This window comes from Quercus suber, unplaced genomic scaffold, assembly GCF_002906115.3.
Source record: "Quercus suber isolate HL8 unplaced genomic scaffold, Cork oak 2.0 scaffold_153, whole genome shotgun sequence".
Lineage (NCBI taxonomy): Eukaryota > Viridiplantae > Streptophyta > Magnoliopsida > Fagales > Fagaceae > Quercus > Quercus suber.
In genome coordinates, this window is record NW_027069614.1 from 567,912 (window position 1) to 588,556 (window position 20,645).

At 36.3% G+C, this 20,645-nt stretch overlaps 1 protein-coding gene across 1 annotated transcript; it reads right to left on the reverse strand.

Moving 5' to 3' along the window:
• Window positions 1-539: 539 nt before the first annotated feature.
• Window positions 540-15,320, reverse strand: LOC136069123 (uncharacterized; the record flags this gene model as incomplete). The annotated part of the gene is given in 8 exon segments (XM_065777316.1): window positions 540-818; window positions 8,429-8,559; window positions 8,754-8,944; window positions 9,136-9,281; window positions 12,849-12,930; window positions 13,557-14,159; window positions 14,355-14,954; window positions 15,127-15,320. Coding segments are annotated over 6 exon segments (894 nt in total), but the record flags the coding sequence as incomplete, so codon positions are not given.
• Between the last annotated feature and the right edge of the window lie 5,325 nt (window positions 15,321-20,645).

The window sequence follows — 20,645 nt, forward strand, 5'->3', positions numbered from 1 at the left end:
CCATTTCTACAATCTATTACAGCTTAACAGGAAAAGTAAACAAAATAGGAAGGCATATTGGAGAGAACTATTAATGAAAATAACTCCCCTGGATCTGTATCTTCTTCCACCTTGCTAATCCCTGTTCATTCCTTCCATTAACACATTCGAAACTAACCTAGACTTAAAGAGAACCATAGTAGCAATTCCAGATAAGTGATAGACGAGGAACACACCTTACAACCCAAGAATCCGCTTGGCGTCCCTCTCTACTATTGATTTATTTAAAAGGAGGTTAGGCTTTTTTTTGTATTTTTATTTTTTTATAATTAGGTGGTTAGGATATATTTTGCTACTAATAATTTAAGAAAAAAAAGACTTAGGACAGAGTAGGTCCTTGGGTCATATATTCATGAATAAAAACAGTAGCCAAAGAACAACTTTAATGCATACATATTCAAAGATAGGCACCTATAAATATAAATGTTTAAGAAATTTCATGAAGATAAAGCATCAACAAAAAATAAGATAATTTAAATGTAGTCTTGTTTCTGGGGCACCTTATCTACTCTAGAAGTTGACCTTGCTGTTCTGCGACGATTTTCATAATCTCTAATAAGGCCCAGCCCTTCAGGTGAACATAAAAATGAAGCATTCTCCAATTCCCATGTAGCATGCTCATAGTCTAGGCTGCGCCATTTCACAAGCCATTCGTAATGGCAACCTAGATTATCACCAGCAGGCCCCTTATGATATTTATCACACTCTCTGGGAGACAATAACAATCTTTTTTGCAGCAAACGATGTGGCAATGTCCATACTTGCTTCCACTTCACAACCTGAAAAAGAAACACATATGATGGAATCAATTATCCAATTTGTTCCCACTTATCAATATCAGATTTTGTGTTTTTTGTGTTAAGAGAGTGAAAAAGACAAAACAAAAATCATATACTATATAATAAAATTTGGGTCTTCAAAGTCGTGGCTGTTCCATGTGGCTATCTTCTCTCTATGATAAGTGGTTACACTCTCATTATTTATTAAGATAATTCAGTACAAATGAAGCTCTATTACCAAAAGAGCAAGTGATGATTTAATTGTTAGGATATTTGTTCCGACTAAAACTCATTTACATAAGTTCCAAGAAATTTTAAATTCTGCTCCAACTAAATTTCTATTACCAAAATTTTAAGAAATTTAATATATAATTTAACATTATAATAGTTTATTCCAAGTAAAAATCTATAAACTAAGTTTCAAACGTTTAAAATTATACTCCAACTAAAATTCTATCATAAAAAATTTCAAGAAATCATATCATATTCTATATAATAAAAGTTTGGTCTCAGAAACCATGGTTGCACCAAATGACTAACTTCTCCCTATGACAGGTAGCATCACTGAAATGGTCAATTGTGGATGACTGCCCCACACTACATGATGTGGTGTCTGTGGAGGGAGATGAACAACCGGAGCTTCGAAGATACAGAGAAAACTACGCTTGATCTCAAATTATTTTTCCTTAGAACTTTGATAGATTGAATGTTAGTTTTGCATAGTTAGTCTTTTTGGTCTATTATTGATTTGATAGATTCATGTAATTTGCATGATTGATTGATAGTCCCCATTTTATACTCCATGTATACTTTGGTGAATATTTTTTTGATATCTATAAAATTTCCATTACCTGTCAAAAATAAAAATACACTCATTATTTTTTTTAATATGTAAATTGAATAGTTTATTAGAAGGAATGAATACTCAAATTCAAGCGCCCTTAAAGAATTACATACGAACACTAATGTGGTCCAAAAAATCAACAATGGAAATACATGGCATTCCCCCAATGAGCCCAACCGAAGTACTATATGCAAAGATCTTAAAAACTAGCCCTAATCTCTTGCATAAATTGCTCTCCATTCTCAAACGTCCGGGGGTTTCTCTCCCTACATATAGTGCACACAATGCAATGCTGATTAGCTTGCCACACAAGATTATTTCAGTGAAGCCCAAACACCCTCTCCAAAGGGTCAACAAATATATCACTTGGCTTGGCATCACCCAAATGACTCCAAAGGTCGTAAGTGCAAAAGACCAAAGTTATCTAACTGTAGGACAGTGCAGTAACAAGTGCTCAACTGTTTCTTTTTCTTTGCTTTTTTTTTTTTTTTTTTTTTTGATAGGTAATAGATATATTCATTAATAAAAAAAGTACATCATGTTCACGATGATGAACAAACTGTACTTGAAAAAATACAAACAAATCAAAGAGAAACAGAAACAAATTGCAGGAAATCAAATACGGAAATACACTGCGTAAAACCCAAATACAAGACTACCCAAACAATGTCCCAACTAGCAAAGACTTCAAAAATTATATATCTAATAACAACCATTAGCTTTCGTTTAATAAGGTTGTCCATGGTCAATATGGGAATTCTGTTGCTGTTGATACGAAGAAAGCTACCTTATGTGGAACCTTACCAACCTAGACACCTTCACAAGGGATTGTAGATGTGGGTGCATGTCTCAAACATGCATAACAAGATCTAACACTAAACTGGCCTTTCCCATCTAGGTTCCAAACAACACAATCCTCATTCCTTTCTACAAATGTAATGGCAAATGTAATGGTAAATTAGTTGCTTTCTTCATTGTCTGGTTGTTATGGATTTGTGGTCTATAGTTTTGGGTTTATTTGGAGTAAGCTAGGTTATGCCGCAATCTGTTTTGGGTCTCCTAGCGTGTTGGCAAGGCAAGTTTGGTCATCATCGAAATGGTTATATTTGGTTAATTGTTCCCCATTGCTTAATGTGGTGTCTTTGGAATGAGAGAAATAGTAGGTGCTTTGAGGATAATGAGAGATCCATACTAGACCTCAAGTTACTTTTCTTTAGAACTTTATTGGATTGGTTGGTTGCCATGCAAAACCAATCATTCCCTTCTTTTATTAATTTCCTTGATTCTTGTAATTTTTGTACTTAATTTGTTGACCCCTTGTACATTCCCTGTGTACTAGGGTATTCCTTTTTTGATATCAATAAAACTTATTACTTATCAAAATATATATATATACATATATATATATATCAAGCCATTCACCCCTTGAATGTTCCAATCAAAAAAGTTCCTAATGAATAAATATTTCAATACCAGCTACTATCAACCTCTCCAAACATAATGAACAAATGCATTGAAGCATCCTTATCCACCACAATAGAATATAACTAAGGGTGCAAGGCCTTCAAAGACAAATCTCTGCACCAGACATCATGCCAAAACCTAATTCTTTTTCTATTCCCCAGCCTAAAAGATGCAAAAGCAGAAAATATTTTGGGTTAATGACACCACGCCAAAGTTGCTCTCAACTCCATATCTCTATAACCACTTACCCAGCAAGACTTGATTAAAGGTGGTAACTCATCAAACCCCTAAACCCCATATTCAATAAGAGAGCACACATTATCCCAGCATAGTAAATGAAATACTGCCTAACCATCCTCCCCAACCCACAAGAAGTTGCATTGGATCCCTCTCAATCCTTTTTTTTTTTTTTGATAAGTAATGAGACTTATATTCATCATGAAAAAAACGCAAAATAACCATTACAGGTGTTCATGATGGTGAACACAAAAAACAGCGAACCAAAGCAACCAAAAAACAAGTTAACTTAAGGGGCACTTCTAAGGGTAGAAAAGAACTCCAAAGTAGAAGAACAGTTTGAAGAACCCCAACACTTAGCCCATTCAAAAAGATTATTTTGACAGAGTGCTTGTAACTGAACAAACGTTCTCTCCAGATTCTCAAAAGAGCTCGGTTTCTTTCCAACCAAACAACCCACATCAAACAACCAGGAACCATATTCCATATGTCTGAAGCAAATTTCCCCAACCAATTACTCCAACAAGACACCAAACTCTCCACAGAACCTGGCATGACCCATTGAATCCCAAAAGCTTGTAACATTTGCACCCACAAAGAATAAGCTACAAGACAATGAATGAGAAGATGGTCCACAGATTCCGCAGACAGTAGCACATACAGCACCTATTCGCCAAAAGGAGGTCCCGAAGCATCAAATTATCCAAGGTAAGAATCCGACTATGGGTTGTGGTCCACAAGAAGAATGCCACCCTCTTAGGCACCTTGACTTTCCAAATCCCCTTTCATGGGAAGCAAGAAGGAGATGTACCCCTAATCTTATGATAGAAAGAACGAGTATCAAACTTACCATTCCCATTAAGGCTGCGTTTGTTTCAATGTAAAATATTTTCCGGGTGTAAAATATTTTCAAGTGAAAATATTTTCGGGAAATGAAAATATTTTCAAGTGTTTGGTTGCATTTCAAAAAATGCTTTGAAAAATATTTTCTGATGTTTGGTTGTATTCTTGAAAATACTATAGAAAACACATTTTCTACTTGTTGCTCACATTTTCTCACATTTTCTCAACTTCCAAACAAATATATAATATCATTTCTCAGTCCACAAACACAAAAGAAACAAAACCAAAGAAAAAAAATCATCAAATCCGGTCAAATTGAGGGAAGACGGAAGAGAGAGAGGCGACTGGGTTCGAAGGCGAAGGAATGTGGGTCAGCGCGGTGCTGCGATCTTTGCTTGAGGCGAAGGCGTGTGGGTTTGAAGGCAAAGGCGAAGGCGTCTGAGGTGACTGGGTTCGATCTTTGCTTGATCAGCGCGGTGCTGCAATCGACAAGAGCGGTACGATCTAGTGCAATCGGCGCGGTGCTGCGATCGACGAGACAGGTGGAGTGTGGGTCGGCGGAATGGGGGTCATCGGTCTAGAGAAACGGTCTGTGGAGGCTCACCGCCTCTCTCTCTCTCTCTCTTTGCGCGTCTGAAGCTCGGTCCGAAAATGGTTTGAAGTGAAAATAGAAATGTAAAATAATTTCCAGGTCAAAGGCTTCTTTTTACGGTCAAATGAAATGATTTTCCAAAAAACTCTATTTTCCATGCACAACCAAACACACGGTTTCATGTAAAAGGATTTCCTGAAATCGTTTTCAGTCAAAACAAACGCAGCCTAAGGCACCAATGGGGTCTATCACACCCAATACCTCTAGGGATCCGAGCCTGAATGAGTTCTAGGAAAGAGAAGGCAGCCTCAAATTCCCTCTCATGAAAATTTCTATAAAAACTCACATTCCAATATCTACTTCTCCCATCCTCATGATGATCCAACAAGTCAGAAATACAGGCTTCCTTGTCTCTAGAACACGCATATAACTGAGGATAGAGCATTTTAAGAGAGATATCCCCAACCTACCTATCATGCCAAAAACAAATGCGAGAACCATCGCCCACCACAAAAGCCAAGTGTTTGGAGAACCTCTCCCAACCGGTATTAATACCACGCCAAAGGCCACACCCGTGAGCCCTTCTACAATCTTTAGTAATCCACCCCCTTGGCCCTCGCCATATTTGGTGGCAATAACCTCCGCCAAAGACTAGATCCTTCTTGGCCAAATCTCCATAACCATTTCCCTATTAGACAAGTATAATGAAATACTCCATAGAGGTGAGAAATAAGTAGGTAAACTAGCTAAAGTACATCTGAGAAGCATAAAGTGGCCTCCTTAAGACAAATACAATCTCTTTCACCCAACCAACTCCATCTCTAATCTTTTTTTTTATAAGCAACTACTTCTCTAATATTTCTAACACAACATTCCAAACCGCAATAGATACATATGTGGGATATACAATTCTCTTGGCACTTTAGGGTCCGTTTGGTTCCCGTAAAATATTTTCCGGAAAATATGTATTTTCCGGAAATGCTATTTTCTGGAAAAGAAAAATATTTTTAAGTGTTTGGGTGTTTTATGAAAATTGGTGTGGAAAATATTTTCTTGTGTTTGGTTCAATTAGGAAAATACTATTTTCCGGCAACAAAAACAACAACAGCAGCAGCAACAAATTGATTCCGGCGGCGGCGGCAACAACAACACAACAACAACAACAACCAGTTCATCAAAAAAAAAAACAAACGGCGATGGGTCTGGTTCGTGGATCGGCGATGGGTTGCTCGTGGGTCTGGGTTCGTCGTGCTCGTGGGTCGTCTGGGTCTGGATGAAGGTGATGGGTTGCTCGTGGGTCTGGGTTCGTCGTGCTCGTGGGTCGTCGTGCTCGTGGGTCTGGGTTCGTCGTGCTCGTGGGTCGTCGTGCTCGTGGTCGTGGGTCGTCGTGCTCGTGGGTCGTCTGGGTCTGGGTGAAGGCGATGGGTTGCTCGTGGGTCTGGGTTCGTCGTGGGTCTGGGTGAAGGCGAGGTGAAGGTGATGGGTTCGATCGAGCTCGGAGGCGATCTGGTGTCGATCTGGTGTCGATCTGGAGCTCGTTGCTTGGAGTCGATGGGTTGCTCGTTGCTTGGGTTCGATCGTTCTCTCTCAACTTCTCTGGCTCTCTCGGTTGTTTCTCTCTTTTGTGCGTGATCTCTCGGCTGTTTCTCTCTTTTGTGCGTGATAAGCGATTTCCGGAAATGATTTGAAGGTAAAATGAGAACGTAAAATCATTTCCGGGTCAAAGGCGTAAAAATGGTCAAACTGAAAGTAATTTTCCGGAAATTAAAATTTTCCTCTCTACCAAACACTGGGGTCAGGTGGTAAATGATTTCCGGAAATCATTTACCACCGATTCAAACGCAGCCTTAATGATTGAGAGGTAAATTTGGTGGCCGATTTTCTTCATCTATTGAGTTATCATTTCCCCCGGACTACAGGTAGATATCGGACGCACTGGAGCTTTGGAGGTTGAGGAAGAATCAGGAGTTTGACATTCGTTCTTTTTGTGATATTTTGAGGGGGTCCTCCCTCTTCACCTTCCCTTGAAGTGCATTTGGGGAGTGAAGGCTCCACAAAGTTTCTCTTTTTGTTTGCACAGCGTCATGGGGGAAGATTCTTACTTGTGACAATCTTACAAGGAGAGGATATACTATAATGGAACGGTGTTGCATTTGTTAGTGTAGTGGGGAGGGGTTGGATCATCTTTTGATTCATTGCACGGAAGCTTATCAATTGTGGTATTTTGTATTTAGATCTTTTGGTATCTCCTGGATCTTACCAAAGGAGCGTGAAAGATCTTTTGTTTGGTTAGTGGAATTAATTTGGAAAACACTAGGAAGGAAATCACTAGATGTAAGTCCTCAAGCTCAAGACCAATCAAATAGATTGCCAACAATAGAGACTAGGAGTAGGTCCTTTGAGCTCTCCACATCCTCAAACATAAGATTGTTGTGCTCCCTCCAAATGCACCACATCAAACATGGTAGCGCCAAATCCAAATAGCTCGACAAATGCTTTCCTAACTAATTTATTCCCCCAAACAAGAGGTCTATCACTCTCTCTGGCAAAACCAAAGAGATTCCAAAAGATCTAAAAATAAAACTCCACGGCTGATAGGCCTCCCCGCAATGGATCAAAGGTGATCTACTGTCTCCCCACTACATCGGCACATGCAACAACAATTTGCCATAGTATAGCCTCCTCGTCTCAAATTACCACTAGTAAGCACCCTCCCCCACCAACCAATTATTCACCTATGTGGCCAGAAAATTTGATTCTCTTTTTCTTTCTTTAATTCTTTCATTTTACTTTTTAAAGTTAATTCGAGAGTGAGAGGATAAAGCCCATCAGCAAACTTCCAAGCATACCCCAAAAACAGTATCCTAACTCCTAAGGTAGTTTAAGCAGCTATATACTATCACTCATCCTTCCTCCTTCATAACGCAAGGTTCATCCAGAATGCCTAAGTTTGTTAGAGAAACAGAAAGATGATTTTATGGGTTGTACTCTTGTGTTGTATAGGTGGTACTCTTCTAGAAAGGGTAATTAAGTTTCTAGTGGTGATGCGTCCCTACCAGCTGTCCCATTCAAGAATATTCATTTTCTTATTGCAACCACCCTTAACTATATAAGAAATGAATAGCAAGAGAGTTGGAATCAAGAATTTCCAAACCCTTTTCCTATTCATAACAAAGTTTACTTTCTTTTTTTCTTTTTTGGGGTATGTTTTGCTAAGTTATTTTGAGGATAGAAGAGAGAATAAAGCCAACAAGTGAACTCCCAAGCCCATCCGAAAAGTAGTATTCTAACTCCTAAGGTAGCTCAAGTACTTAGAAATCATCCTCCATCCTACCTCCTTACCAAATTCACCCACATGGCCCAAAGGTTTTCTTTTCTTTCTTTTTTTTTTTTTTTTTCCTCTTTTTCTCATTTTCTCATTTTTACATTTTAAATTTAAGAAGGGGAGGATGGAAGGATGAAGCCCAAGAGCTTTAAAGTATTAATTAATTAATTTTATTTATAAAAAAATTAATAATAAAAAATATAATAAAATTTTAAAAAAATAATAAATATAAATAAATAAATAAACAATAACAACAACTTTAATGATTAAACAAGACCAATATTGCATCTAAAGATATAAGAAACCTGGTGTTTTCGGTTGAATTTCGTAACAAGAGATGGACATTCAAGAATGAGTTGACTTTCTGGCACCCAACGATTATGAACATGAGCCAGACCTTTGTATTTAACAAAAAACTGCTTCTGCTTTTGCAAACCTAAAACCAAGTACCATAAGGCCAATCAGCATTATCAGAAACCATCATGACCACCCACAGCAGTATGAATGCAGAGCATGACTAGAACTTTAAGAAAATGATTCAAAATCAATTAACAAAATTTTGGAGCATATGTTAAAGATTAAGCAAACTATTAACAAGAAAGCCTAAGTTATCTAGTATTTTGCCCATACCATCAACATACACCTCCACTTCCCTTTCATCCCAGATTGACTCCACACCCTCTGATACTGAATGTACACCTGCTTCTATCTTCTTCCTCACACACGCAGGACAGTGCCAAACTCCAAGGGGAACATCTTCCAAAGGAGGATCTAGACAAGAAAGATGGTAACTTCTTCTGCAGCCTCTTCCTTCACAGCACCTGAAAATTAACTTAAAAGATAAGATTACAACAAAAAGTATGTACATCGCATTTGCGTAAGTGTGTACATAGCTACATTAACAAGAAAACATCTATTAAATTGGCAGAGGCATCAGGCGTGGAAATTGAAAAACAACAGGCATAGATTCCAATCATAATGATATATAAACCAATTGAAAAAGGTTACCCACAATAGCTTCCCGCCAAGCTTGCAAGAAAGGCATATATTTTGGTCACTTTCTCTTTGAAGATCTACAGAAGATTCCTTTTGCTGCAAATAATCGTTGCGCTTTCCAGAATAACCAACTGTAACATTGTCTCCAGGTTTCCCTCTATCCTAATGCAATACATTTAGAAAAATGATATTCATAACAAGATCAATGACTCATCTGGGGGACATGTAAAAAAATCATCCAGTAAATTCATAAGTAAATTGTGACAACATATCCCACCTATTTGATAAGTAAAAATAATTCAGCAAGATCTGAAATAAGTAGATCAAAGAGGAAAACTAGGACTTTTAATTATGGTGAAAAGAAAAAAAGAATACTTCCTCAAAAAAAAAATAAGGAGATAAAGCATCATCCACTATTTTTTTTTTTTTATGTGTGTGTGTGTGTTTTGGGGGGGAGGGGGCCCACGGCTACATTGATGAGCAATTTCAGTGCTAGGTAATCAATGACTCATCTGGGGAACATGTAAAAAAATCATCCAGTAAATTCATAAGTAAATTGTGACAACATATCCCACCTATTTGATAAGTAAAAATAATTCAGCAAGATCTGAAATAAGTAGATCAAAGAGGAAAACTAGGACTTTTAATTATGGTGAAAAGAAAAAAAGAATACTTCCTCAAAAAAAAAATAAGGAGATAAAGCATCATCCACTATTTTTTTTTTTTTTTTTTATGTGTGTGTGTGTGTTTTGGGGGGGAGGGGCCCACGGCTACATTGATGAGCAATTTCAGTGCTAGGTAATCAATGACTCATCTGGGGAACATGTAAAAAAATCATCCAGTAAATTCATAAGTAAATTGTGACAACATATCCCACCTATTTGATAAGTAAAAATAATTCAGCAAGATCTGAAATAAGTAGATCAAAGAGGAAAACTAGGACTTTTAATTATGGTGAAAAGAAAAAAAGAATTTTTATGTGTGTGTGTGTGTTTTGGGGGAGGGGCCACGGCTACATTGATGAGCAATTTCAGTGCTAGGTCAGCAAGATCTGAAATAAGTAGATCAAAGAGGAAAACTAGGACTTTTAATTATGGTGAAAAGAAAAAAAGAATACTTCCTCAAATAAAGATAAGGAGAGAAAGCATCATCCACTATTTTTTTTTTTTTTTATGTGTGTGTGTGTGTTTTGGGGAGGGGGCCCACGGCTACATTGATGAGCAATTTCAGTGCTAGGTATCAATAGCTTTATAGGTAAATTTATATTGATGCCCTCACAGACACGTTCAGACCAGCTTGATCCCTGTAAGCAATCAAAACTACCACAGCAGTATCATAAAAACAGCAACAAATCTAGCAATTAGGATCCTTATTTACAATTGTACAATTCTATTTCTTAGAGGCTTCAAAACAACTAGAGAAGACAAATGCATATAAATTCACCATATCAGGTCTGTAACTCACTTTTTTAAACCTCTAGGGAACCAAGAGTAACCAATCACTGAGCACTAGACAAGTGATACAGCCATGAATGGCAATTTGTTACAACTTCGCAAATTTGTCCATTCAAGAGTTCTTTTATGGGGCCCTTGTGTGAACTGTGAAGTCCAATTGAAGTAAAAGTCACATGGTTTTACAGGTCTAGTCACATGTGCCCCATGGTTTCATGGGTCTTGCCAAGGTCGGTTGCAGATACTCTCTTTGGTTGGTGGAATTGATTTGGAAAGCACTCATCTAGCATTTGAAATTTAGTTCCATTGTGTTTAATGTGGTGTATTTGGAGGAGCGAAATTGGCGGACTTTTGAGGACATGGAAAGCTCCAATGACCAATTGCTTGCTTCTTTCAGTGGCTCCCTTTTTGACTGGTCTAGGGCTTGGAGACTCACCTCTAGTGATTCTCTCCCTTTGTTCCTTAGTTCTCTCCTTTGTAATTAGCTTTTTCTTTGTTTTTTCGTTTCTCTTTTGTAATCTTTGGTCTGCCTTATGCTCCTTTCTTATGCTCCTTTTGCATGAGGTATCTTTCTAAATATATATTTTTCTTACTTGTCAATATAAAAATCAACTTGTAATGTGGTTTTTCATCTAACAAGTAATGGTCAATTTTGTATTCAAGGGCAAACTATAATTTTGGTAGTTAGTCAAGTATACAATTTTCAAGGAGATCCTAAGTATCTTATATTCTCTTTTCTTTTTCTTTTTATAGATACAATAAGGTTTCAACAAGAAATCAAATATTTTCCTTTTTTTAGTGAACCCATATACATTATTGAACCCTAACCCTTCTTAAACCTTAAACCACCACAAGCAGATGACAAAATTCACCAATTTTTCCTACGTCAATAAAAAAGATGAGTGCCTCCATCATTTCATCAAAAACAAGGGAAACAATTCAATCAGCTGCTTTTTTGACAATAAGATGGAAGCATCTGTCCCTAAAATAAAATGACATATACAACTCATCTTGAAAGAAGGACAATGATACACGTACTTATTTATCTAAGGGAGGTTGTATGTATCTAAGGGGGATAAGCTAACTCTTATTAAAAGTACTCTCTCCAGTTTGCCTACTTATTTCCTCTTTCTTCTCCCTATTCCAGTGAAGGTGGCTAAACGTATGGAGATATTACAGAGAGATTTCCTTTCTAGTGGTATTGGTGACAACCCAAAAACACCTCCAATGAAATGGTCTAAGCTTTGCAAGCCAGTGCAGCATGGCGGGCTAGGTATTCAGAGTTTAAGAAGGTCTAATTCAGCTTTGTTAAGCAAATGGTTGTGGAGATATTTTTTTTTTTTTGATAAATAACGTAAGAATATTATTAATAATAGAAAAAGTGCCAAACCGAGTACATTGGGGATGTACTATGGGGGCACAAATCATAACACAAATGGTTGTGAAGATATGGAACGGAGAGAGATGCCCTGTGGAGGAGGGTTATAGAGGCAAAATACGGGAATGAATGGGGTGGTTGGTGCATATTGCAGTTCTTGATTGGTGCTATATGTGTAAGAAGTATGGGCAACCGGTACCATCTTCTTCTTCTTCACTGCCCTATAGCCTATGAGTTGTTTGGCATTCATTGGGCTATGCCACACAGGGTTATTGAGTTTTAGCTTCATGGTGAGGAAAGTTCAGTCGGTATCAAAATCTAGCTATCTAGAGGATCGTACCACACTGTTTGATGTGGTGGATTTCAAGGGAGCAGAATGCTAGATGTTTTGAAGGCTGTGAACAGTCTATTCTCCAGATTTAGTCTGCTTTTTGTTTACCCTCCTTGAATGGAGTTTATATTGCCAACATATTCATGTTGTTCCCCTCCTGTTTAATTTATTTTTGTAATCTGGGTTCTTGAGTCTTGCCCCTTTAGTACATTTCCAATGTATTGGGTTGGCTTTTTTATTAATAAAAGTTTTTGTTATCTATCCAAAAAAAAAAGATACACATACTAATCACCAGGAAAAGAGATGCAAGGACAAAGAAGTCCCATATCAAAGCATAGGCAGAAAAGGAGCAAAAGTTTCATATTTGAGTACATTTAGTTTTAATCTACAAAGCCAGGGCAACAAAAAGATGTATAGAGTTTATAATAATCATTTCTATCTTCCATATAAGGGGAAGGCCAAGGGAATCTGGGAAAAAAAGAACTGGAAGTACAGTGAAAAGAACAGGAAAATAAAGAAAAATAAACAGAAGTTTTCCTTCTTTTTTCTGTAAATGAAAATAAACCGACCTTATTAATGGAAATGTCACACAACCCCTGGCTCAACTTGTTGCAAGAGCAGAACTCTGGCTTTGTCGAATCATGATCCACTCTGCAAAACATGCAAGATAAATGAAAAGCAAAAACATACAGGGATGTATACAATTTAAGGAATGGCATAAAAAATCGCCTGGATAACCACTTGTTTGCCACCTGACTTAAGCAAATCTGTAGCAATATATCCCAGAACAAGCATACACAATTATATCACAATTTATAGGCATCAACATAAAATGCCAATTTTACAGTTCTGTTTCAATTATACACTAACAATTCTTTTATTGGTAAGGTACACACACTCAGGGGGTCTTCTGTCCATGACCTAACCCTCCACCTTGCCCTTACAAAGGGAGGAGGTGCCCTTCAAGCTAAAGCTCAATGGCTCAATCATACACTAACAATGAAACTAATGATTAAAGATTTTTGGTATCAGACAACTTCCACAAGTTGTCTGAAGTAGAAGGCAGTGAGCATCAGTCAACTTCCACAAGTTTCAAAATTCTCACAAAATAATATCTCATGCTGAATGTGATGCCAATGACGAATGGAATTCAAAATCCACACATCTTACATGTAGTAATAGCAAGCATATATACAAATAAACACAGTGACTGACATAATTAACAGTAAGAATTTTGCGAACTGCCACCCATAGAAAAAATGATAACAGATAAGCACCTTTGCCTCTTAAAACATGTGCCACATGTCTCAACAAGATCATTTCTTTCACACGCATGTGGCATTGAATAGATGGCATCAGCTATTGGGTGCAGGTATCTTTTCTTGCAATTATAGCAGAAGTATCAGAACCCATTTCCACTGACTTTCTTTTTCTATTATTTACAGGTAGGACTTCCTGACACTTTCCCAAGTCACCGTCAAGTGACCCTCCTTTCAGTGTGGAATCTATCAACTCAGGTGTCTGTAAATTTTCATTTACAAAACAATCTGTCTGTACCCTTTCAGGACCATCACTCATCGCTTTGGCCATGGCATTATTGAATGACAGAGAATCACCACTCTGAGAAACTTCCATGCCATCTCCATCATCAGACCTGCAACTTTCAGCAGAAGAGATATGCCTCTGGCTTGGGTGGGACAATTCCACTCCACTTTTATCTTCTAATTTTCCCTTTGCAAATTTGTGTACACTAGAATCCAATCCCACCAAAGATTCCTCTGCCGGTTCCTCCTCCTGCCTTCTACTACATTCACCACCCCCACGATTGCTGCTACCTCCCTGGGAGAACTTATCCAGCCTATTCTGCTCCTCATGATGCGCTACAACTCAAGCAAAAAAGAATACAAATGAGCAAGTTAACCTATTCAGCATTTTGATTATAACAATACAGTTTTACACAAGCAAACAATACAGAAGTTTCTGGTGCTTTCACTCCACTAATGCCTAGTACTAACAATAATCTACTTACTTACTCCCCATAAATGAACACGGACAAAAGAGAAAACTCATTTTACCTGCAGCATTGACCCTCTTTGGTTGTTTTTTGAACAATGCCCTATAAGCCCGAGCATCCATTCGCTTTTTTTTCACCGGTTCAGCAACAGATTCATCCTCTTCTACACTTTTCCCTAACTCTTTAGTTTCCATTGTCAACTCCTTCACACTCTTCTCCTTCTTTTCCTTCTTCGGCTTCGCCACAGATGAGCTTGAGCTCTTGCCAGATTTCTTTGATCCAGAAGAACTCGACTTGGTAATCTTCTTACCCTTAACAGATCTCCTAAGAGAACTCAGCGTTTCCCTCTTCTCAATCCTCTCAGATTTCCTCTGAATCGGCGTACGCTTCTCCTCAAGCCGCTCAGATTTCCGAATAATCGGAGGACTAGGGCTCGGAACCTTCGTCCTCTTCGACGATGAAGTTTCTCTAACAGACCTTCTTAACCCAGACGTTGCCGCAGAGCCAGCAGAGGTAGTCGATTCTTTACCGCTGCTTTGCCTCACTTTCGAATTGTTACTCTCATCATCTTTAACACTTCGACTAGGTCGAGTCTCGTTTGCCATGCCTTCAACTCCGAAAATATTTCGTTTCAGATTGACATTGTCAGATGCTCAAAACCCTAAATCACACACAAACAACACCAGAAAACACTCAATACTCGCGCACATTACGCAATCACAGAGAATTCAAACCGAAACCCTAATTCACAAAAAAGAACGAAATTTCAAGCACATACAGTTCCATCTTTAGAGTAAAATCAAGCATAAGAAACACGTGAAAGTGTGACTAACCTGCATGCAAATGCGTATATTGAATTATTTTCCCGGGAAAATAATAATCCAGATTTTAGTTTTTGATTTTCCGAGAAAACGAAGAGAAAGTTTATAAGTTAGGTTAGGTTGAGTGTTTGTTTGGTGCTGGGAAAAATTAGAATATAAACGCCGTTGTCATGGTTGATGAGAGAAGTAGAGCGAACATACTGAAACTGAGAACCTTATTTGTTTTGTGACTATTTTGCCCTTGTTTAAATGACCAAAGCGTCCTTAAATGATAAGAAGTTGTCTACCGCACGGAGGGGGGTTGAATCGGGTGATAACGAAATTCTAGTTTTCGAGCTTCCCGCCGTACGAGGCATGGAACTTGGCTGGTGCTTCTTAAATTCATTTGCTATAGGTAGAGAAACAAATTTGCTATTGGTTGTTAGACTTTTTTTTTAATTACAATTAGTTGTTAGACTTAAGATAGACTATTATTAATGTTTTTTTCGTGATTTTTGATTAATAAAAGTTTTTGAATTAAATAATTTAAATATACTTAATAATTGGATCTTATTAGATTAATTGCATATATATACTTCTTATTTTTTAAGAAGAAATTTCTTATATACTTTTTTTTTAGAAGAAAAGCAAAAATACTTGATTGATAAGTTATAGGTAATATCAGCAATTAACTGATCTTGAGGAAAATGTAATCAGGTCAACTCAACTCAACTCATCATGCCAACTTGGTCAATACAGTTAAGCTCACATTTGTCACCATAATTTTGCTCGAAATTATGGGCAGAGAGGGAAATCGCTAACCCAGAAAATTTTCTGAAGTGCTGGGCTTGAACTTGGGCTCTTTCATTGTCACTCGAGACAACTACTTTGGGATTGAGTGCCGAATCACTCTGCCAACCCCAATAGGTTATTAACTATCTTTCAACTCTTATAACTTGTTGATTCTCAAAAAAAAAAACTCTTATAACTTGTTAATGATGTATATTTTTAGACTAATTAATCATTTATTCACGTCCATAATTTTGTTGTTACAACTCATACTCAAATAATTTCTCTTCCCTTTCCGTTATAATAATTATTCTAATGAGCTTGGCTCAAATCATTTTGTGACTGGTCTAACTGAAAGTAATTCAATAAAAAATCAAAATAATGAGGATTATGAAGTTAATTGAATACTATATGAATAAGTAGTCAATCACGTAAGTTATTCCACAAAATCTTGCAATCAAAGGGAGGCAAAGTATTTGAAGAGCCATCTGATGTGGTAAGCAATGAAAATTCCTCCAAAAACAAGTGTTGTTGCCTTGTTGGTAACTTTTTGTCTCACTCCTTTCCTTTGATGCTCTCATTGCCTTTTATAATGTTACTTAAAAGTATACTTTTGCAGGATATCATTGGTTGTTACTATCTTAGTTTTTTTTTTTGGTTGTCCCTGCGAGATATCATTGGTTGTTACTCCCAAAAAATTCCACTCTTCCAAATAAATAAGTAATTTGTAGAACATATCCTTAGAATTACGGGATTATTTTTGTTCTATTTTACTTTTTTTTTTATGCATTTAGGACTAATGTTTTTATGTGTTGAGAACTATTAGATGGTATGAACAAATGATTGATAACCAATGTATGGGTAAATTTGAATCAAAATTAAATAAAAATGTAATAATTAAAATTCTAAAAGTGGATGCCTACGCATTGTTAAGAATAAGTATGCAATCACCGCACACTCTTGGTGTGATGGTCACTCCACAAGTATAAGTGCTTGTGGGGTGTGGGGAAAAGGCCGAGGTTCAAGTCTCTAGGAGGGAGTTTCACATACATATACACTTAGATTATGCTAGAATATAATTTCTATCTCGTATCAAAAAAAAAAAAAAAAAAGTATGCAAACTTAACCAATTCATAATATAAAAATATGTTTCAATTCAATTTTTTACATTTTTTAATGACTAATTGATTTAGGGCACATTTAGCACATTGAATGGAGACTACACTGTAAATATTAATATTTATTAATATGAAAAAAATAGTGGGTTCTAGTTAACTTAACTGGTAAAGTCTCTGATAGTTAAATGAGATATCTGGGATTCAATTCCCATCTACATTAAAAATCGATTGGTGTCTTGGTTTAATGTTAAAGATAAAAAATCACAAAAGCGGACGTTATAGATTAAAACTCTATCAAAAAAACATATGAACAAAATATGTTGTAACGAAATAACTATTCATATTTTTTAGTTTGGTTGCTATATATGTAAAGCTTGAGAAAGATGATACATAAAGAAAATTGGTGATTATGGGATTTCTATGTAAACTAAAAATTGGTGTGATATTTGACTTGATATACATTCATGTAAACTGAATTAATTATGGGATTTCTATGATTAGGTCAATTAGGCTTAATTGGTGATTACCTCCCTTCCTTAACAAAGCAAATTGCATTTGATTTTTATAATTTAATCTTGTTTTCTTTGAAGATATATTTGGACCTTGTGCAATTGGTTAAGTTAGCTAGATTTACATAAATCAACTAGACTTTTATAACTATGATAATTTTCTATAGTTAGTTTGATTTTAGTAATTGACATTATTGATTTTATTTGGTTTGATTTGATTCAATTTGCCATTTAGTTTTGAATTTCAATTCTAAACGTGTTTACTTTGTGTTATAATATGGTTATTGAAATGAAATATTTCCTTATGTGAGTCATTTATTGTATTCAATGCAAATGTTGTATGATCAGTGTTAGAAACTGAAAAGAATATGGATAGACACCCAAAGTGAGCATGTCCCTCTATTTTCCTCAGAATGATTCACTACAAAACATGCGAGTCTTAGGCCGCGTTTTCAAAAACGCGGCTATAGACGGGGTAAAGCTGCGTTTTTTAAAAACGCGGCTTAAGTTATTCATATGAAGCCGCGTTTTATACATGCAACTATAGCCCATGTCTAGAGCCGCGTTTTTAGTGTGTATGGCCGCGTTTTTGGGGTGGAGCTATTGCCACATTTAAAAAACGCGGCTATAGGACCTTCCTTTTTTCTTTTTCTTTTTTTAATCTTATCCCTGGTTATGTTTAAAAAACCCCAGCTCCAGGTTGCCTAAAGCCACGTTTTAAAAACACGACTTTAATTTTAGTTTGAAGCCGCATGTTTAAAACGTGGCTTTAGTTTGGGATGGGGCCACGTTTTATAAACGTAGCTTCAGATTTTGCCTATAGCCGCAGGTTAAAAATGCGACTTTAGGCTTTGTATAAATAGTATGTAGACCATGCCCTTTGCTGCTCAGATCCATTCTTCTCGTTTTGTCATAAATTGTAATCTACTTTCAAATTTCTTAATTTTTTTAATCATAATCATTCTCTATGTTTAAATTCGCGTATTAAATTATTTATTTTATTCGCAGAAAATTTTTATTTATTTATTTTGCCTTTAGTTCACACAATGTATAGGAGGAAGACTGTTAAATACTCTTAAGTTTTACTGCTTTCAGTTACATTACGATGAATTTGTTTGATTTTTTTAAAAATAAAATTTTTATGGTTTTTGTTTTTTGAAAGTGTTTTCTCTTAGTAGTGTTTGAAGGAGTCAATAGTAAAGCTTACTCTTGTATTTGAATTTTGCTTGACAACACGATAGAAAGGTAATTAATTTTTTTGGCTGCGTTCAATTTGTACGAGAGTATTTGACTTTCTTATAAAGCAAAAGTAGTAGTAGTTTTTTTATGTTTGGTTTACTTTTCTTGTTTTGTGAATTTTTGTTTCTAAATTCTTATTCTTGATTCCGATTATTTTTGTTGTTGCGAATTTTCAAATACTAATTTTGTAGCATTGCATTGTAATTCTGTATCATTGGTTGATGATGGTAAGAATATATATATATATATATATATTATATAACTTTAATAGTTTTTAAAAAGTTAGTTTGAAACCCCCAGATTGGTTGATGCCAAAATTATGGTTTATGACTATCTCAGCCATTCTCATGCAAATTGCTGTTTTGCCCATTGAGAAGTTCATGGCCCACGCTTCCAAGGAACGAGTACAACCTTTTTGGGTGGGGATTTATGGTTTGTTTGGATGTTTAAAAAAAGAGGGGGAGTAGAGTAGAGGGAGAGAGAGTAATGCAATTACCTTGTTTGGAAGTTTTTTAAAGAATGAGAGAGAGAGGTTTGGAGGAGTTTGGAGGGATTTGGACTCCCTCTAACCCCCCAATTTTAATTCCCCCAAATTGGAGAGATTTGGAGGGGGAGTGGAGTATATAAACTATTGACCAAGTAAATTACCTAATTTACCCTTATTATATTAACAAAATTACATAAGGGGAAGGGCTAATTACTCCCTTCCCCCTTACTAATTTTAAAAACATCCAAATAAGGTGTAGGTGAATCATTCTCCTCTACTCTCCTCCCCACTACTCCCCTTCCCTCTACTCCCCTCTACTCTCCTCCCTCTCTAAACTTCCAAACAAGCCATTAGATTCCATTGTAGCCTCCTCATCATTTTGTCCACTCAGGTTTTTTTTGTTGTTGTTGTTGTTGTTTTTGTTTTTTTAATCTTTCTTGAATTCTTTATATATTTTGGGTTTGTGGGATTTTTAATATGTTTTACTATTTCAGTTTCCTTGTTTGTATTATCATTAATGAAAGATTGAAGAGGGGGGGCTTAATTAAGTAATGAAGGGTCTTTTTCTTATTTGCTTTTTCTTGGGGGGTGGGATTGGGATGATGATTTCAGGAACCGAAGGGTCAATAATTGTAACTGGTCAGAATTTCTGAAGATACCTATCTAAAATAATAATAATTATTATGAAAATAATTTTTTTTACCATTACTTGTCAGTTCTAAAAAGTGTAATTTTTTAGATATTTTGTGTGTGTGTTTGGTTAATTTATTTAATTTTTTGGTGTGCAGATTTTGGGATATGGATGGGCTGGAATGCTTAGGAGATACCTTGTTGATCCTGTTGAGATGTCGTGGCCTGCAAATCTTGCTCAAGTTTCTCTATTTAGGTCTGTTTTTCTCTGCCTACCATTTTTTTTGGTCCCTTGATTTATTGATAGTGTAGTAAGAAAGGCTGAGACAAAGCAAACGGCAACTTAGTTTTGAGAGGACCATATATTTTTTGATAGATTAGATTGATCACAGCAGAAACCTCGACTTAGCTGACATGAATTTAGTTGCTTGACTTAATAGAGGTGATACTTTAATTTGTGGTAAGTGAAAGCAACATAAAGAGCATAACTTTTTTTTTTAAATAATGGTGAAACAGATGCAAAAGGCTTTAATAGGCATAAAACATTAAAAAAAAAAAATCACAGGAAACAAGATCCTAAACGTGGCCCATTGTACAGTGCATGCTAAAAGTATATAAGCAAAACACTATTTAGGTAATAAACTATTGTGGACCTTTTTGTTTTTATTTAATTTGTTACCAGTCTAGCTCTTTCAACAAAAGAAAGACACGTGATGTGCAGCAATGCAGGTTGTCTTCAACCTTCATCCTTTCAATTTCTTTCGGCAAAACACGATTTTT